This window comes from Phyllobates terribilis, unplaced genomic scaffold (assembly GCF_046119375.1).
Source record: "Phyllobates terribilis strain yellow unplaced genomic scaffold, ASM4611937v1 Scaffold_2__4_contigs__length_985480577, whole genome shotgun sequence".
In the NCBI taxonomy this organism is placed as follows: domain Eukaryota; kingdom Metazoa; phylum Chordata; class Amphibia; order Anura; family Dendrobatidae; genus Phyllobates; species Phyllobates terribilis.
The window spans coordinates 684,964,662-684,979,928 of NW_027362762.1; the positions used below are offsets into that span (position 1 = coordinate 684,964,662).

Consider the following 15,267-nt stretch of genomic DNA (forward strand, 5'->3'; position numbering starts at 1 on the left):
ATTGCGATTTGTAACATAGCTATGACTGTTTCCTCACCCCAATTTAGTTACTCTGGGCATAGTGCTCAACAACTGCATTTTTTATTTATCTTTTATTTTTTTGTGCAGGGCTCCTGTAGCAATTGGTGTGGCCAATATGTCTACAAGAGAGATGTTGGCATCTGGAATGAAGGGGAAAGGCTTCAACATTTTACATACATACAAAGATCAACTATGGTAAGAAAGTGGCCACTTTTACTAAAATACCGCTGTGCTGTACACTCAGGCTAGATCAGGCTTATGTGTCACCCATAAAGCTATAATTGTGAGCAGGGCTGTAGAGTCGGTAAGCCAAACCACCAACTCCGACTCCTCAATTTCCCTACCTCCGACTCCACGACTCAGCCTCCACAGCACAGCCTCACTACTGAGCGTGTACATAAAGTGCAGCACAGATTCATCTCAACTAAAAGCCCAGATCCTCAATCAGGAACAGAACAGACATTTATAGGACATTTCATAACTTTCCAAAATTCTGAGTCGGTCCATTTTATACCGACTCCACCAAAATAGACACAGACTCCAACTCCACAGCCCTGATTGTCAGCACTCCTAATGTGTTTGTGCTGTAATACAGAGAGTGAAGTACCGAATAAAAGAAAATGTTGTGAATGAGCCACAAGGCTGGCAGTCACCATGCTAGGCAGGGGCGTAACGATGGCAGTCGAAGAGGTTGCAACCGGGCCCGGCAGGCTCGATATAGTAGTAGCCGACTCCTACCAGTGAGAGAGGAGCTGCGCCTGCCCTGTGTTCCTGCACTTGCACAGTGTAGAAGCAGCCGGGCACGGTGGGCTCTGCCCCCTCCAGCCTCTGCCTGTGACTCCGGTGTCTGCGGGTGAGTCTGTGACAGTGTGCTGGGCTCAGGCTGCTGTTTCTGAAGATGATGATGCAGCAGGCGAGGCACTAGCAGTCTCCTATGACACAGAACATATGCGTGTGCCTCGTCCCAGCACTACCCTACATGGTACATAAGGACAAAAAAATCTTTTGGTTGATTATAATGGTGCATTTATTTAGTAGTGTCCACAGTCTGTGCGATGTTTAGTAGGAAGGATATATAGCAGAAACGTGCAGTCGTGCCTCCGGGCTGTGTAGATGGTGGCCTTTTATGCAATATAAATCTTATTATCTCAATGTAAACACTGATTGTTGTGTTACCAGGGCCATATACCAGGATGGGGCCAGGATAAGGGACATATACCCCGATCAAAATCTTGCATCGGGGCCCATCAGACTCTAGTTACGCCACTGATGCTGGGTTTTATGTATAAGCTTACTTTTTAGTATGTGATTATTGCAGGGCCTATGGTGACAAGTCGGGTCCTCCAGTCATTGCTCCAGTGGAGACAGAGGCTGCACCAGAACCATTATTCCCACATGACTCCATGACCGATACCCATGTACCTGAAACACAACTGAAAAATTTGTGCCTGGTTGAAGTAGCAGTTGATACACCACAGGAGGGTGAAGACATTGGAGTAGAGGAAGACCGAGAGGAAACGCAGGACTCTGAAGGCTGTCACGTTTCCCCGCAAGGTAACCATTTACCCCTTCCCCTGCTCCACATAGACATAAGCATTTCAAATTTGGCTTAAAACAAATGCTCATTGGTATAATCTGTAAAAGGGAACCCGTCACTAGGTCAAAATTTAATCTTCCATACAGTCCCATAGATATGGACCCTTTTATTCAGTGCTAATTTTCATGGTCTTTACAAAGGTGGCGTTATTCACAGTGTAATTATGCAGAGCAGCCTTAAGACATGCCCCCAATGAGCACTCTTGTGTATTGGGAAGTCAGGAGAGAGGGTACATCTATCTCACGTGTATGATCCGCTTTACTGTCATAGAAAAGGAAATAGGCTGCTTATAAAGGATTACACTACTATGGGGTCATAGCTGCTTCTAAAAGGTTAATCTGATTGTCTCATTACATACGGCGTCCACAAGGTGAAGCTGTGACAGATTTTAGCTTTGTAGCTGTTTCTTTTAGCTGCCTTCTCCTGCTGCTCAATAATACACAGGATTCTATCTTACTTTGCTTCAGATATCAGTACATCCAGTATGAAGTAAGATAGATACAGATCTCCAATGTTTATATGCAGCACCAAATCTCCCTCCTATTTGGCTGTAGCTCCCAGCTCAGAGGCCGGAAGTTTCACACATCTGTCAAAATAATAACACAGTGAACAGCCCACCTTCAGCCTCCATCCCTTAAAGGGCTTGAGCTTTCATCTGTAAATCATTGATACACTTTTTACATTTACTCATTTTATATTGAATTGTGTCATGAAGTTTTTCAGGAGGTGAAAGTTCTCTTTGTAAACCCTAACTCCAGCGGCTTATTAGAAAAGTTTACGGAAATTATATTTGAAAACTAATGGATATATTTATCCTTTGTATTAGTTTAATAATATGAGTAGCAGACATATTCATACTTCACATACGTTTTTTTCCTTTTTATCTCACTGTAGATGCCATGGACAACTTACTAAACCAGTGCTTCTTCCATGCTTTGAGGTACAAAGTGAAGAAGTCAGACCTTCCCCTACTTACAAGCACCTTCCTGCGAAATCATCTTTTCTCCTGTTGGTGAGTTCTGTCATACTTTCAGTAATGTTGTTGGGAAGGTTTTGAAAGTTTTATATAGGTTACAGACCGCTCATTACAGTACACACTGCTGTGTCTGGTACTGCTGCTGTGTCTGGTACTGCTGCTGTGTCTGGTACTGCTGCTGTGTCTGGTACTGCAGCTCTGGCATGGTACCAGGCGCTGCCACATGCTTATGGATATTGCTGTATTAGAAACTATAGTAAAGAGGTTGTGGCGCTCTAGTTAATTCCTCTGCTTCTGGCACAATTTCCAGTATAAGTGCTGTCACTGATCAATGCAGCTGGAGGCCTAACAATAACCTAGGGGTCTGCATGTACATAGCATGCTAGGGCCTGTCAGAGGCAGGGGCCAAGGCCAAGTAGCTGCCTGTCAGTCCAAAACTGACAAGTATAATGAACAGCAACAGAGAAGTATTGCAGTGTATTATACAATTGGTTAGATGCTCAAGTCCCATAGTAGGACTAAAAAAAATAGGAAAAAAAGTTTACAGATTCTATTTATTTTGAAAAAGATAAAACAATCAGAAAAGTCTACTTTTTTTTTTTTTAAACTCGTTTTATTGAAGATTATACAACATAAAAAGGTTACATCATAAGAACAAAAAGCTTTTCTCATTAATGCTGTCTGGCAAAGTTAACCATGCCTTTAACATACCATGGGTCTAATATCTTAACCAAAATCATAAGACACCATGTCAGGCACCAAATATCACATACTTCATCATGTGAGAATACTCATCACCTGGAGACTAATGTGAGTCAAAGGGGAATCAAACTAAGGCTTTCATACCATTTTACAGGACGGTGTCTATTTTTATATACCACCCTCTGATGGGTATCTGCAGTATTTACCATATTGAACCTCCCCCCCCCCCCCCAAAAAAAAAAAAAAAAATCTACATATTTTTATTGCCAAGTTCGTAATGTCCCGGCTTATAAAAAATATATTTATAAATTAACGTGATACTGTGGTTTTTGAGAGAAATACAATGCCAAATTGCTGTTTTTTTTTTTTTTCATTTAACCTCCCAAAGAAATAGAATTAAACCAGATGAAAAAGTGTCAAGTACCCCAAAATAGTACTAATGAAACCATCAATGATAGCTATGATGAGCACAATACACAGCACACAGAGGAATGGTGATTCTGCTTGCCTGCCTGTGTAGCAGAGAGAATCAGCAGCATGGAGCTACACTGCTCAGTGAATCAGCAGCATGGAGCTACACTGCTCAGTGAATCAGCAGCATGGACCTACACTGCTCAGTGAATCAGCAGCATGGAGCTACACTGCTCAGTGAATCAGCAGCATGGACCTACACTGCTCAGTGAATCAGCAGCATGGAGCTACACTGCTCAGTGAATCAGCAGCATGGAGCTACACTGCTCAGTGAATCAGCAGCATGGAGCTACACTGCTCAGTGAATCAGCAGCATGGAGCTACACTGCTAAGCCAAACATTTAGTTGGAAACAAACCAAGTTCATTAGATAACGAACGTATTTTATAAATTGATTTATTATTTTACTATCATGATTAGCCCTTTGTTTGGCCTAATCTGGCTTTACCTTCCTGTAGGACCAGTGACCTAAAGAGCCAAATGCCTGGGCTGTATTCCAAGCCAGAAAACATTATTCTACCTTTTTATATCATAGTCTTATACATCACTTTTGTTAATTGATTTACTTTGTAGCCCTGAAGGACAGCAAGTGGACATAAAGAAGTCCAGTTACAAAAAGGTATGGTAACCAGAATACAGTCTTGCTCTGTTCATCAGAAAGTTTGGAGAAAAGACAACTTCAAACATTAAAATACGTTACATCTTTTTGTTGTTAATCTAGCGAATGGATGTGCAAAATATAACTCAAATTATAGCTCCCATCAAAGCTTGCACTAAAGAGGTTGTCCACTACTTCTACATTGATGACCTATCTGTAGGATAGACCATCAACGACTGATCATGCCGGGGTCCGACACCCGGCACCCCTGCTGATCAGCTGTTATTGGGTGTCTGCAGCTGCCGGCCGGAAGTGCTTTATTGCGGAGCTGCTCCGTCTTCTGGTAGTGGCCATGGCAGGGTACTACTCATCCGCCTCCTATTGATTTGAAAAGGAGGCGGATGTGCAATACAAAGCTATGACTACTGTCAGATGATGGCCATCTCCACAAGTCAATTCTTCTAGCCGTCGGCCGCCAACACCAATAACAGCTCATCAGCGGGGGTGCCGGGTGTCTAACCCCCGCCGATGAGACATTGATAACCTATCCTAAGGAGAGGCCATCCATGTCAAAGTAGTGGGCCACCTCTTTAAACTCTCCCAGACTCTCTTATAGCAAATTTATGTAATCTCTCTGTACTCTATACGCACTCGTCCAGTTTTCCTATTTTTAACGGGTAATTGTACATTTCCATGAGGAATAACAGAGTAATTGGACACTGTGGAGATCTAAGAAAAGATGCTCCAGAATTGATATTTCATAGGATACAGAAGTATTTATTGAGACAGGCAGGTTCTCCTTCATTGAAAACAGGCTGTCTGAAGAAATTTGAATTACTTGACAGTAAAACAAAAAAATGGAGGAATTTTACTGGTGGGTATCTAATTTTAGGAAAAATCTAAAAGAGGATTTTACTGCAAATCCAGATAAAAATGCTTATAATACTCTGTGAATAAGCTTACTACTAGTTTTACTGGGAAATGTTCAAAACAACATGGAAAAAAACAGCACTGTACACTCAAAGAGCTATCCGATTCAGTCAGAAACTCATTCATGGAGTATTTGATGCAGTTTTTGATGTGGATTTAGGAGCCAAATCTATTTTTCAATCCTCACCAAATACACTCTGTGAATGTACCATGTGGGTATGTTCCCACGATGAGTATTTGGTGAGTTTTTTACCTGCAGATTTTCTGTAGTATTTCTATGCCAATTAGATAAATTTCTTGATTTTTTCATTGCGCTTTTGAGTGCAGTTTTAATGCTGCGGTTTATCTCTTTTCGGTCTGTGATGCTTGAAATAAAGCTGCTTTATTTCTAGGACTTGGGTATTCTGGTTACAAGTAAGCTGAGCAGCAGTTCTCAATGTCAAGCAGCAGCTGCAAAAGCAAACAAGATTTTAGGATGTATAAAAAGAGAAATAAAATCCTGTGATCCCAACGTATTGTTACCCCTTTATAAATCACTGGTGAGGCCACATCTAGAATATGGGATCTAGTTTTGGTCTCCACATTTTACAAAGGATATTCAGAAGTTAGTCAGTTCTAAGGCGGGCAACTAGATTATTACAAGGGATGGAAATTGACATGATGCGAATTTGAAACACACACAGTGGTAATGAGACGTCTATAAATTCCATCCATTGTGCTGGAACTGTAAGACCCTGCGTTTTTGTTGCAGTTACAAAAACTTACCAATAACTCATGGTGTGCACACTGCCTTAGAGTGCAGATTGGTGGAGATAAACGTCCTGGACCTATCAGACATTTACGGTATATCCTTTCGATATACCATATATGTCACAGAAGGTAATACCGCTTTAATTTTTAGTGTGGCCCCCGGATTGGTCAGTATGACAATGTGGCCCTTGAGCTTAGAAAGGTTGTGCACCGCTGCACTAAATCAATCTGTACACCATTATATTAGACATCCCGTCCCAGCAGAATATGATGTGTTAAGTGGTAGTTGTGTTTCCCCTCTTACTCATCTGTACCCCATCCTTCTTCCAGCTGTCCAGATTCTTACAGGTTATGCAGCAACGTAAGATCCTGCAGGTAAAGGAGCTGAGTAAAGGAGTGGAGAGTATTGTGGAGGTAGACTGGAAACACCCAGAGTAAGTATGAAGTCAGCACATTCTGCATGTTAAAAAGGCTTCACCAAGACTATTAATGGGCTCTTTGTAGGATAGCCCAATAATGTTCTAGTCTAACTTTCAGGGCCCCCACAAATCAACATAGTGAAGGGGCTTTCGTGTACCTGCGAACACTACAACCCCTTCATTAATTACACAGACGCAGTGGCTCGTCCATACTAGTGGCCATACCTGGTACTGCAGCTTGTCTCGTGATGTGTGGCTATTCCACTTAGCTGTTTATCTTCCAGATAGCTGTTTCTGGAGCCTGTCCTGTGACAAGCACTGACTGGTCTCATGTGTTCTCTCTGTCTTATAAAGGGGTTGTACTAGCGTTAATTCATCGCACTCTCTTAGTTGTGATAAAGTGTAATTTATTGATACAGCATAAATCAGATTAATCAGACCAGTGATGGGTGGCGACAATATATTGGGACGTTTCGGCCTAAATTGGCCTTATTCAATCCAGTCGCTACTGCAAAGAGAGGATAATTGGATGAGTACAACGTGAAAATGATCAATTAATCGTGAAATTACATAGGAAAATAACACATTAAACAATAATTAAGCAAATCATACAAAATCATAGAAAAAAATTCCAAGTTTGTTAGGTGGACGTATGTACATTGTCTTGGGCTCACCAGTCCATTGCATCTGCACCTCGCCTAATGACAGAGTGCACGCCAATTTATCTACTTATAAAGGGGTTGTTCAGCAGCTGCAGTTTTATACAGTTCTGCTGCAGAACACTATGATACACTCCTCAGCTCCTGTAGAGCATAGTATGGCCCACTCTACTCTTTTTAAAGAGGTTTGTTAGCAGTTGTGTGAGCCAGTTACTGGGGCACATAGTGCATAAAAGTTTCCAAAGTTGTGCTGGCTCAATATCTGCAGAGTTCCCACCCTCTTCTGGGATTAATATCCGCACAAAAGCTGGGCCCTAGGAGCTTCTTGGCATGGGTTTCCCTGACGCAGCAGTAGCCTTGAGCGAATTTGTTCGGAATTTCAAATTTGGGTTCGTGTTCGGGGTTCCGGCTTGTTCGCGCCAAAAATCTGTTCCGCCCACGAACATCCCTGATTTGCCACGCTGTCACTCAGATGTTATCTGCAGCGTGGCAAATCGGGAATCTTCATGGGTGGAGCTGATTTTTGGCGCGAACAAGCCGGAACCCCGAACACGAACCCAAATTTGAAATTCCGAACAAATTCGCTCAACACTACTCAGCAGCCGCATGCCTTAAGTCACCAAGCACAATGCCAAGTGTTGGATGAAGGTGTAAAGCATGACACCACCAAACTATGGTCTGGAAATAATGCCATGGGCTTGTTTTCCAGGGTTTGGCCCCTTGGTTCCAGTGATTGAAAATCTTGCTGTTTTGGATGATTGCTTCCAACTTTGTGGGAACAGCTTGGGGAAGTCCCTCTTCTGTTCTGACATGACTGTGCACCAGGGTGCAGAGCAAAGTCCAGAAAGACTTAATTATGTGAGTTTGGTGTGGAATAATTTGACTGACCCTTACAGAGCCTTAACCTCAACTCCATCGAACACCCTTGGAAGAACTCGAAGAGAGATGGTGAGTCAGGCCCTCTAACCCAACATCAGTGTTTGACATCCCAAATGCTCTACTGGATGATTCGGCAATAATTCCCATAGACACTCCAAAATCTTGCAGAAAACCTTCTTGGGCGAGAGGAAGCTGTTTTTAGGTGTAAATTGGTGACCAGCTCCATTTTACTGCCTCACAATTTAGGATGGGTTGTCATAAGATCTCCTGTGAGTGTACTATGTCCCAATACTTTTGTCCATATATGGTATATTACTACTTTGTTGTTGCAAAAATTGCTAATTTTTCACATTTTGCTTTTCTTGTCAGCATCAGATCTTTCGTCGCCCCAGTTTCAGAGTCGCCTGCTTCAGCAGAAGACATGGGTGGTGGAGTAGAGCACTTGTATCAGCCTCCTGAGATTACCTCCCTGTATGGCATATCTGCCAAGATGTTGCCTCTGTTCCAGGAGTCGGGACACAAGTAAGGGGCAGGATCTACCAAGCAATACAGTTCTTGGGTCTGACGTGTTCAGGATTATTAAAATAAGTTAATCGCTTCATTCCTAAGAAGAGATGAAATATATTTTTAAAGATGTCAATGTTATTTGTGCATATGGGCAGACGAGGTGTATAGTTTGTAAAGCCGAATAAAGACTTGCGTCCATCAAGTTCGACCTGTTAGTTCTGTAATTGCTAAAGTTGATCCAGAGGAGGGCAAAAACCCCAAATGATTTAGCCAATCTTCACCTGAGGAAAAATTCCCTCCCGACTCTGAAACCAGCAGTCAGAATAAATCCCTGTATCAACCTACTATTTTATTCTATTTTTAAGTATATGCAGAAATCTGCCTGGTATCTAGAAATGCATCCAGTCCCCGCTTGAACTGGTTTAGTGAATCCGACATTACCGTCTCCTCACTCAGTGAATTCCATATTCTCACTGCTCTTACCGTAAAGAACCCCTTCCTATGCTGGTGCTGAAACCTTTTCTCTTCCAGTCTTAGTGAGTGCCCTCTTGTTACCGTAATATCCCTCCTTTTGAACAAATCCCGGGCAAGGTCTCTATACTGTCCCCTAACATATTTGTACACATTTATTATGTCCCCCCTCAACCTTCTCTTTTCCAGGCTGAATAGTCCTAGTTTTGCCAACCTCTCTGGGTATTGCAGTCCCTCCATTCCCTTTATTAATTTTGTTGCCCTCCTTTGTACCTTTTCAAGCTCATTTATATCCTTTCTATATATTGGGGCCCATAACTGAGCACAGTATTCCAAGTGTGGTCTGACCAGTGCTTTGTACAGTGGAAGAACAATGTTCTCATCCTTTGCAGTTATACCTCTTCTGATACATCCCATTACCCTGTTTGCCCTTACAGCAGCGGCCTGACTTTGGGCACTCCAATTTAGTTTGCTATCAATCAAGATGCCCAAGTCCTTCTCCATCTCTGAATTCCCCAATGATTTCCCATTCAGTGAGTACTGGTGACTTCCATTTCTCCTTCCCATATGTATAACCTTACATTTCTCCTCGTTAAACCTCATTTGCCATTTAATGCTCCACCTACCCAGCTTATCCAAATCCCTCTGTAGGTCTGCACTGTCCTCTTTTGTATTAATTGTTTTACATAACTTTGTGTCATCTGCAAATATTGATATTTTACTATTTATCCCGTTGACTATGTCGTTAATAAAGATATTAAATAACATTGGGCCTAGTACAGACCCCTGTGGTACCCCACTAGTGACGCTTACCCAATCTGAGTATATTCCATTTATAACCACCCTCTGCCTTCTATCCTTTAGCCAGTTAGCTACCCACTTGCAGACATTTTCCCCCAACCCCATCATTCTCATTTTGTATGCCAACCTATTATGTGGCACGCTATCGAACGCTTTTGAGAAGTCGAGATACACGACATCCACTGGTTCCCCCTGATCTACTCGAGAGCTAACCTCCTCGTAGAAGTCAATCAGGTTTGTTTGGCAGGAGCGATTCCTCATGAATCCATGTTGGTTCGGGATTAAAAGATTATTAGCATCAAGATGCTCCGTAATTGCCTCTTTAATGAAGCTTTCAAAAATTTTGCCCACAACGGACGTCAGACTCACCGGCCGATAGTTTCCGGTGTTACTTTTTGCTCCCTTTTTGAATATTGGCACTACATTCGCCTGTCGCCAATCAAGTGGCACAGACCCAGTCTCAACAGAGTCCTTGAATATAAGATATAACGGTCTGTCTATCACATTACTTAGTTCCCTTAGTACCCGTGGGTGTATGCCATCAGGTTCTGGTGATTTGTTTATTTTAATGTTACTGAGGCGTTTCTGTACCCCAGCTTGGGTTAGATTTGTCATACTTAGTGGAGGATTAAGTTTGTCACTTCTCATTTCTCCTGTTAGTTCGATTTCCTTTGTGAAAGTTGTCGAAAAAAAATTATTTAATAGATTAGCTTTATCCTCATCTTTCTCTATGATTTTGCCTTCCTCACTTTTTATCGGTCCAATATTATTCGATTTAATCCTTTTACTATTTATATACGTAAAGAACAGTTTGGGATTTGATCTACTTTCCCTAGCAATACGTCTCTCTGTTTCCTCCTTCGCTATTTTTATTTGTTTTTTGCAGGTTCTCGTTTTTTCCTTGTAACACATTAGTGCCTCCTTACTGTTTTCTTGTTTTAATCTCTTGAATGCCTCTTTTTTGCTATTTAACGCCCCTTTTACGTTCTTGTTCAACCATATTGGTTTCCTCTTATTTCTGGCCCTTTTATTCCCATACGGTATATACCTCTCGCACTGAGTATTCAGAATTCTTTTGAAGGTTTCCCATTTACTATTCGTATTCCTTTGATTAAGAACTTTGTCCCAGTCAATAAGTTGAAGGTTTTCTTTCAGCTGATCAAACTTCGCCCTCCTAAAGTTTAATGTTTTTGTTGTTCCCTTATTGATAACCCTACTGAAGGGCATTTTGAAGTCGATAATATTATGATCGCTATTACCTAGGTGCCCCCCTATCTGTACCTCAGTTATTCTATCAGGCCTATTAGTCAATATTAAGTCCAACACGGCCTTCCCTCTCGTTGGTTCCTGCACTAGTTGGGAGAGATAATTATCCTTGATATTTGTCAAGAACCTTTTTCCTTTCTGAGATCTACAGGTTTCTGTTTCCCAGTCAATATCCGGGTAGTTGAAGTCCCCCATTACAATCACTTCATTATGTTTTGCTACTTTGTCTATTTGTCCTAATAGCAGATTCTCATTCTCCTCTGTTATATTTGGTGGCTTATAGCAGACCCCCAGTAATATTTTATTATTATTTTTAGTTCCCTCTATCTCTACCCACATGGACTCGACCCCCTCTTCTCCCTCTCCTATATCTTCCCTTAGTCTGGGTTTTAGACATGACTTTACATATAAGCAGACTCCTCCGCCTTTCCCCTGTTTCCGGTCCCTTCTAAATAAACTATAATCTAATAAATTTACCGCCCAGTCGTAGCTATCGTCTAGCCAAGTCTCTGTTATACCTACGATGTCATACCTCTCCTCCGATATAAGCACCTGCAGCTCATCCGCCTTATTGGTCAGGCTTCTTGCGTTGGTCAGCATGCAAGATAAAACTTTGGGGTTATTTAGCATCCTATTCTTCTCTAACGATCTAACTGTACTATCCCCACCCCCCTCTCCACCCTCATTATATTCACTTCTCCCCTTCCCCCTTGCTTGCCTCACATCCCACCTATTTCCTTGGTTCCCCCCCCCCCATCTCTAGTTTAAAAACTCCTCCAACCTATTAGCCATCTTCTTCCCCAGCACCGCTGCACCCTCACCATTGAGGTGCAGCCCGTCCCTACGGTAGAGCCTGTAGCCGACCGCGAAGTCGGCCCAGTTCTCCATGAACCCAAACCCTTCTGCCTTGCACCAACTCTTTAGCCACTTATTCACCTCCCTAACTTCCCGTTGGCGCTCCTGTGTGGCTCGCGGGATTGGTAGTATTTCTGAGAAAACTACCTTGGAGGTCCTTGCCCTAAGCTTCCTACCTAGGTCCCTGAAATCATTTTTAAGGACCCTCCATCTACCACTCACTTTGTCATTGGTGCCGATGTGGACCATGACCGCTGGGTCTTCGCCAGCCCCACCCAGTAACCTGTCAACCCGATCCGCGATGTGCCGGACTCGAGCGCCAGGGAGGCAGCACACCGTTCGGCGATCCCGGTCTTTGTGACAGATTGCCCTGTCTGTCCCCCTAATAATAGAGTATAAATACCATAAATACCTAATAATAGAGTATAAATACCATTATAGCACTTTACATTTGGGGTAATGGTGTTGTGAACAAATGATACATTTTTCTGCAGCCCAGTATTCATAGTTCCAAGGAAAGATTTGCTTTTAATTAAATGGAATCTGTCACCAGGTTTTTGCTACTCCATCTGAGATCAGCATGATGTAGGGGCAGAGACCCTCATTCCGTGTATCACTTACTGAGTTGCTTGCTGCAGTTTTGATATCACTGTTCTATCTGCTGCAGATCTAGCAGATCTCTGAATACTGAGCCTTGTATAACCCCTTCCACACCACTAATTGGCAGCTTTCTGTGTACACTGTGCATAGGCAGAAAGCTGACAATTAGTGGTGGGGGCGGGGTTACACAGAACTCAGGATTTTGGAGGACTACATGGCAATAGGTTTACTTTTCTCTAGTGATAATCTCCTGCTGATTTTAATCAAAACTACAGCAAGTAGCCCAGTAAGCGATACATCACTGGAATCAGTGTCTCTGTTTCTGTGTTATGCTGCTCTTAGATTCGGTGGTAAAAACCTGGTGGCAGATTCCCTTTAAGGGTATTTCCAGCAATATCCAAAATAAGGATCTTCCACCATTATATGTTTAATGGGGGTCCATCAGTCACTAGAGTGATCACTGGGACTGGTAGTGCAGCCCCATTGCAACTGCATCATTTTGGTCTTTTTCTTTTTGTTTTCTGTCCATTTTCTGCCTCTCAGTGTCTACTGAGTTGAAGGATTGTCCTCGATGAGCCATTACTGTAGCATGTTGAGCCCACTTTCCGGGTAATAGGGGGTAGGATCTCATTTTGCCCTTCCAACAATTAGCCGAAATGGAAAACAAGTCTGAGTGGGTTTGGAGGGGCATCTGATAAAATGATAAAAATACTTGCCTTTTAAGTCTCCTGCACCACTGCTGACACTCCGGTGCTCCCTGGCCATCTTTGTTTACCTGTTTGAAGTTATGACATCCTGACCTCTGCAGCCAATCAGTTTTCACATTGCAGATGCCACTGATTGGCTGCAATCTAACATCTACAGAACAAGTATACAATGACTGGCGGGAGTGCTGCAGTGATGGGGATTTAACAGGTACTTGGTGCTTATTTTATTTTAGGGCATGCTCCTCCAAAAGCCGCTTGTTTTTTTCCCCAGTACAAATCATGCCTTGAAATAAAGTTTTGCTGACTAAATATTACTGTATAAATGTAGAGTGAAGAGACGTAGTGGATTGTGACGCTTACTTGGAATGGCCACATGTAATTCTTCCTTTTTTTTGTTTGCTTTTTTTGTAGAAAAGGCGTCCTGCTAACTCCGAGTGATGTCAGAAATGTGGTCATCTCTTATGTCAAGACCAATGAACTTGTCCACCCAGAAAACAGAAAGTGAGTGTCTCTAAAAGATTCCTTCAGAGTCCCCCAGTGTAACGCACAGTTATTGGAATAAAAAGAATCCTGTCCCAACTCTTTATAGTCTTTACATACTGTGTACAATCTGCGTATATGTCTACATATTCCATTATAGATTACATCACTATGCAATCCGACAACAGCATGAGGTCGGGGCTGAGACACTGATTTCAGAGATGTGTCACTTATTAGACTGTGTGCTGTTGTTTTAATACAATGAGTGTTTTATCACCAGGAGATTATCACTGCCTGTACTAGGTCTCACTTACATGCTAGACCAGCAGTGATTAGCAGCTGACTGTCACTTTACCATGTACACAGAAAGCTGTGATGTGGGCAGAGTTAGCTTTCTGAGCTTTGCTACATCTAAGAACTCTGTGTCACAACTGCTGCACCCAGTAAACTGATACATTGCTGGAATCAGCGTCTCCTTCCCTACGTTATGTTGCTATCAGATGAGGCAGCTAAAACCTGCTGCCAGATTCCCTTTAATTGGCTTCGGTTTTTTCCACTAGTAATTTCCAGCAGGATTTAGTTTTCCATGTGGTAGTTTTGATCAGTCTTTCCTCTGCCCCTACAGCTTTGTGACAGTTAACCCTGTGATATGTGACTGCTTGCTGGATAAATCTGAGCAGAATGACATCACTCATCTCAAATGGGATGACCTGGTCACAAGGTAAAGTCTGTAATTAAACCTTAAAAGCAGATTCGATGTATTAACCGGATGATTTTTCTTTTCTTGGTAAAGGTTTCTTTACTTATTGCCTATAGTAATTGTAATCGTTTACCTGTGTTGGTCTTGGGGCTTGAATTGTGAGTTGGAAAGATCTGTGCAACTTAGGACATATCCCTTCATTTTCTTTACATGCACAGTGATAATTTAATATTAATGTAATATGATAGTTAAGAGGGTTGTCCGGTCTTGTGGTGAAAACATGCTGTGCAGACTTCTGAATCCTTAAAGTGCGTGTACCATACGCCATTAAGAATTTCAGTTATCGCCGGTGAGAACGGGTGGTCACGTGACCGCAAGTATGAGATTTTCTTACATGCAATTACATATATGAATACAAGTGAATTGAGCGAGGCAACGCACGTCTAGTCTGAATGTGGCCGGAAGAATGCAAATGACATACTTGAAGTCTTGTGACCGGTGACACTGGAGAATCCTGACTTGTATTGCACATTCTGTAAGGATTCACAAGTCTGCAGTCACATAGAGTGGCTGCATACTTTCACCAGAAGTCCGGACAATCCCTTTAATTGCTTCTTTCTGAAGCAGCACTGTGTCTCCAACATGCACAAGTGATGGTGACATTGCCATAATAACTCTACCCATGTCCTCAGGATCTAAGGTAAAGGAGTGTGACATGCTACTTAAAAGAAATGTTGTAAAACCCTGACAGTTGGGCCAAGTTCACACGTAGAAGTAGTAATGTTGCACACACTTTCAGCTTTGTCATGCTATTGTTCATCAGAAATGTTTCCAGAAAAAAAACAAAACCATAAACTACCTACCAATGTTTAACCCCTT

General features: G+C 42.3%; 1 protein-coding gene across 3 annotated transcripts in view; it reads left to right on the plus strand.

Annotated features, from left to right (window-relative positions):
- Positions 1 to 15,267, plus strand: part of EIF2D (eukaryotic translation initiation factor 2D) — a 44,987-nt gene that overhangs the window by 19,953 nt on the left and 9,767 nt on the right. For all 3 annotated transcript variants that reach the window (XM_073666940.1, XM_073666938.1, XM_073666939.1), the window contains exons 5-12: positions 109 to 216; positions 1,340 to 1,575; positions 2,513 to 2,630; positions 4,340 to 4,385; positions 6,375 to 6,478; positions 8,371 to 8,523; positions 13,620 to 13,709; positions 14,314 to 14,409. In XM_073666940.1, coding sequence (XP_073523041.1) covers positions 109 to 216; positions 1,340 to 1,575; positions 2,513 to 2,630; positions 4,340 to 4,385; positions 6,375 to 6,478; positions 8,371 to 8,523; positions 13,620 to 13,709; positions 14,314 to 14,409 — 951 coding nt within the window. The remainder of the gene's footprint in view (positions 1 to 108; positions 217 to 1,339; positions 1,576 to 2,512; positions 2,631 to 4,339; positions 4,386 to 6,374; positions 6,479 to 8,370; positions 8,524 to 13,619; positions 13,710 to 14,313; positions 14,410 to 15,267) is intronic.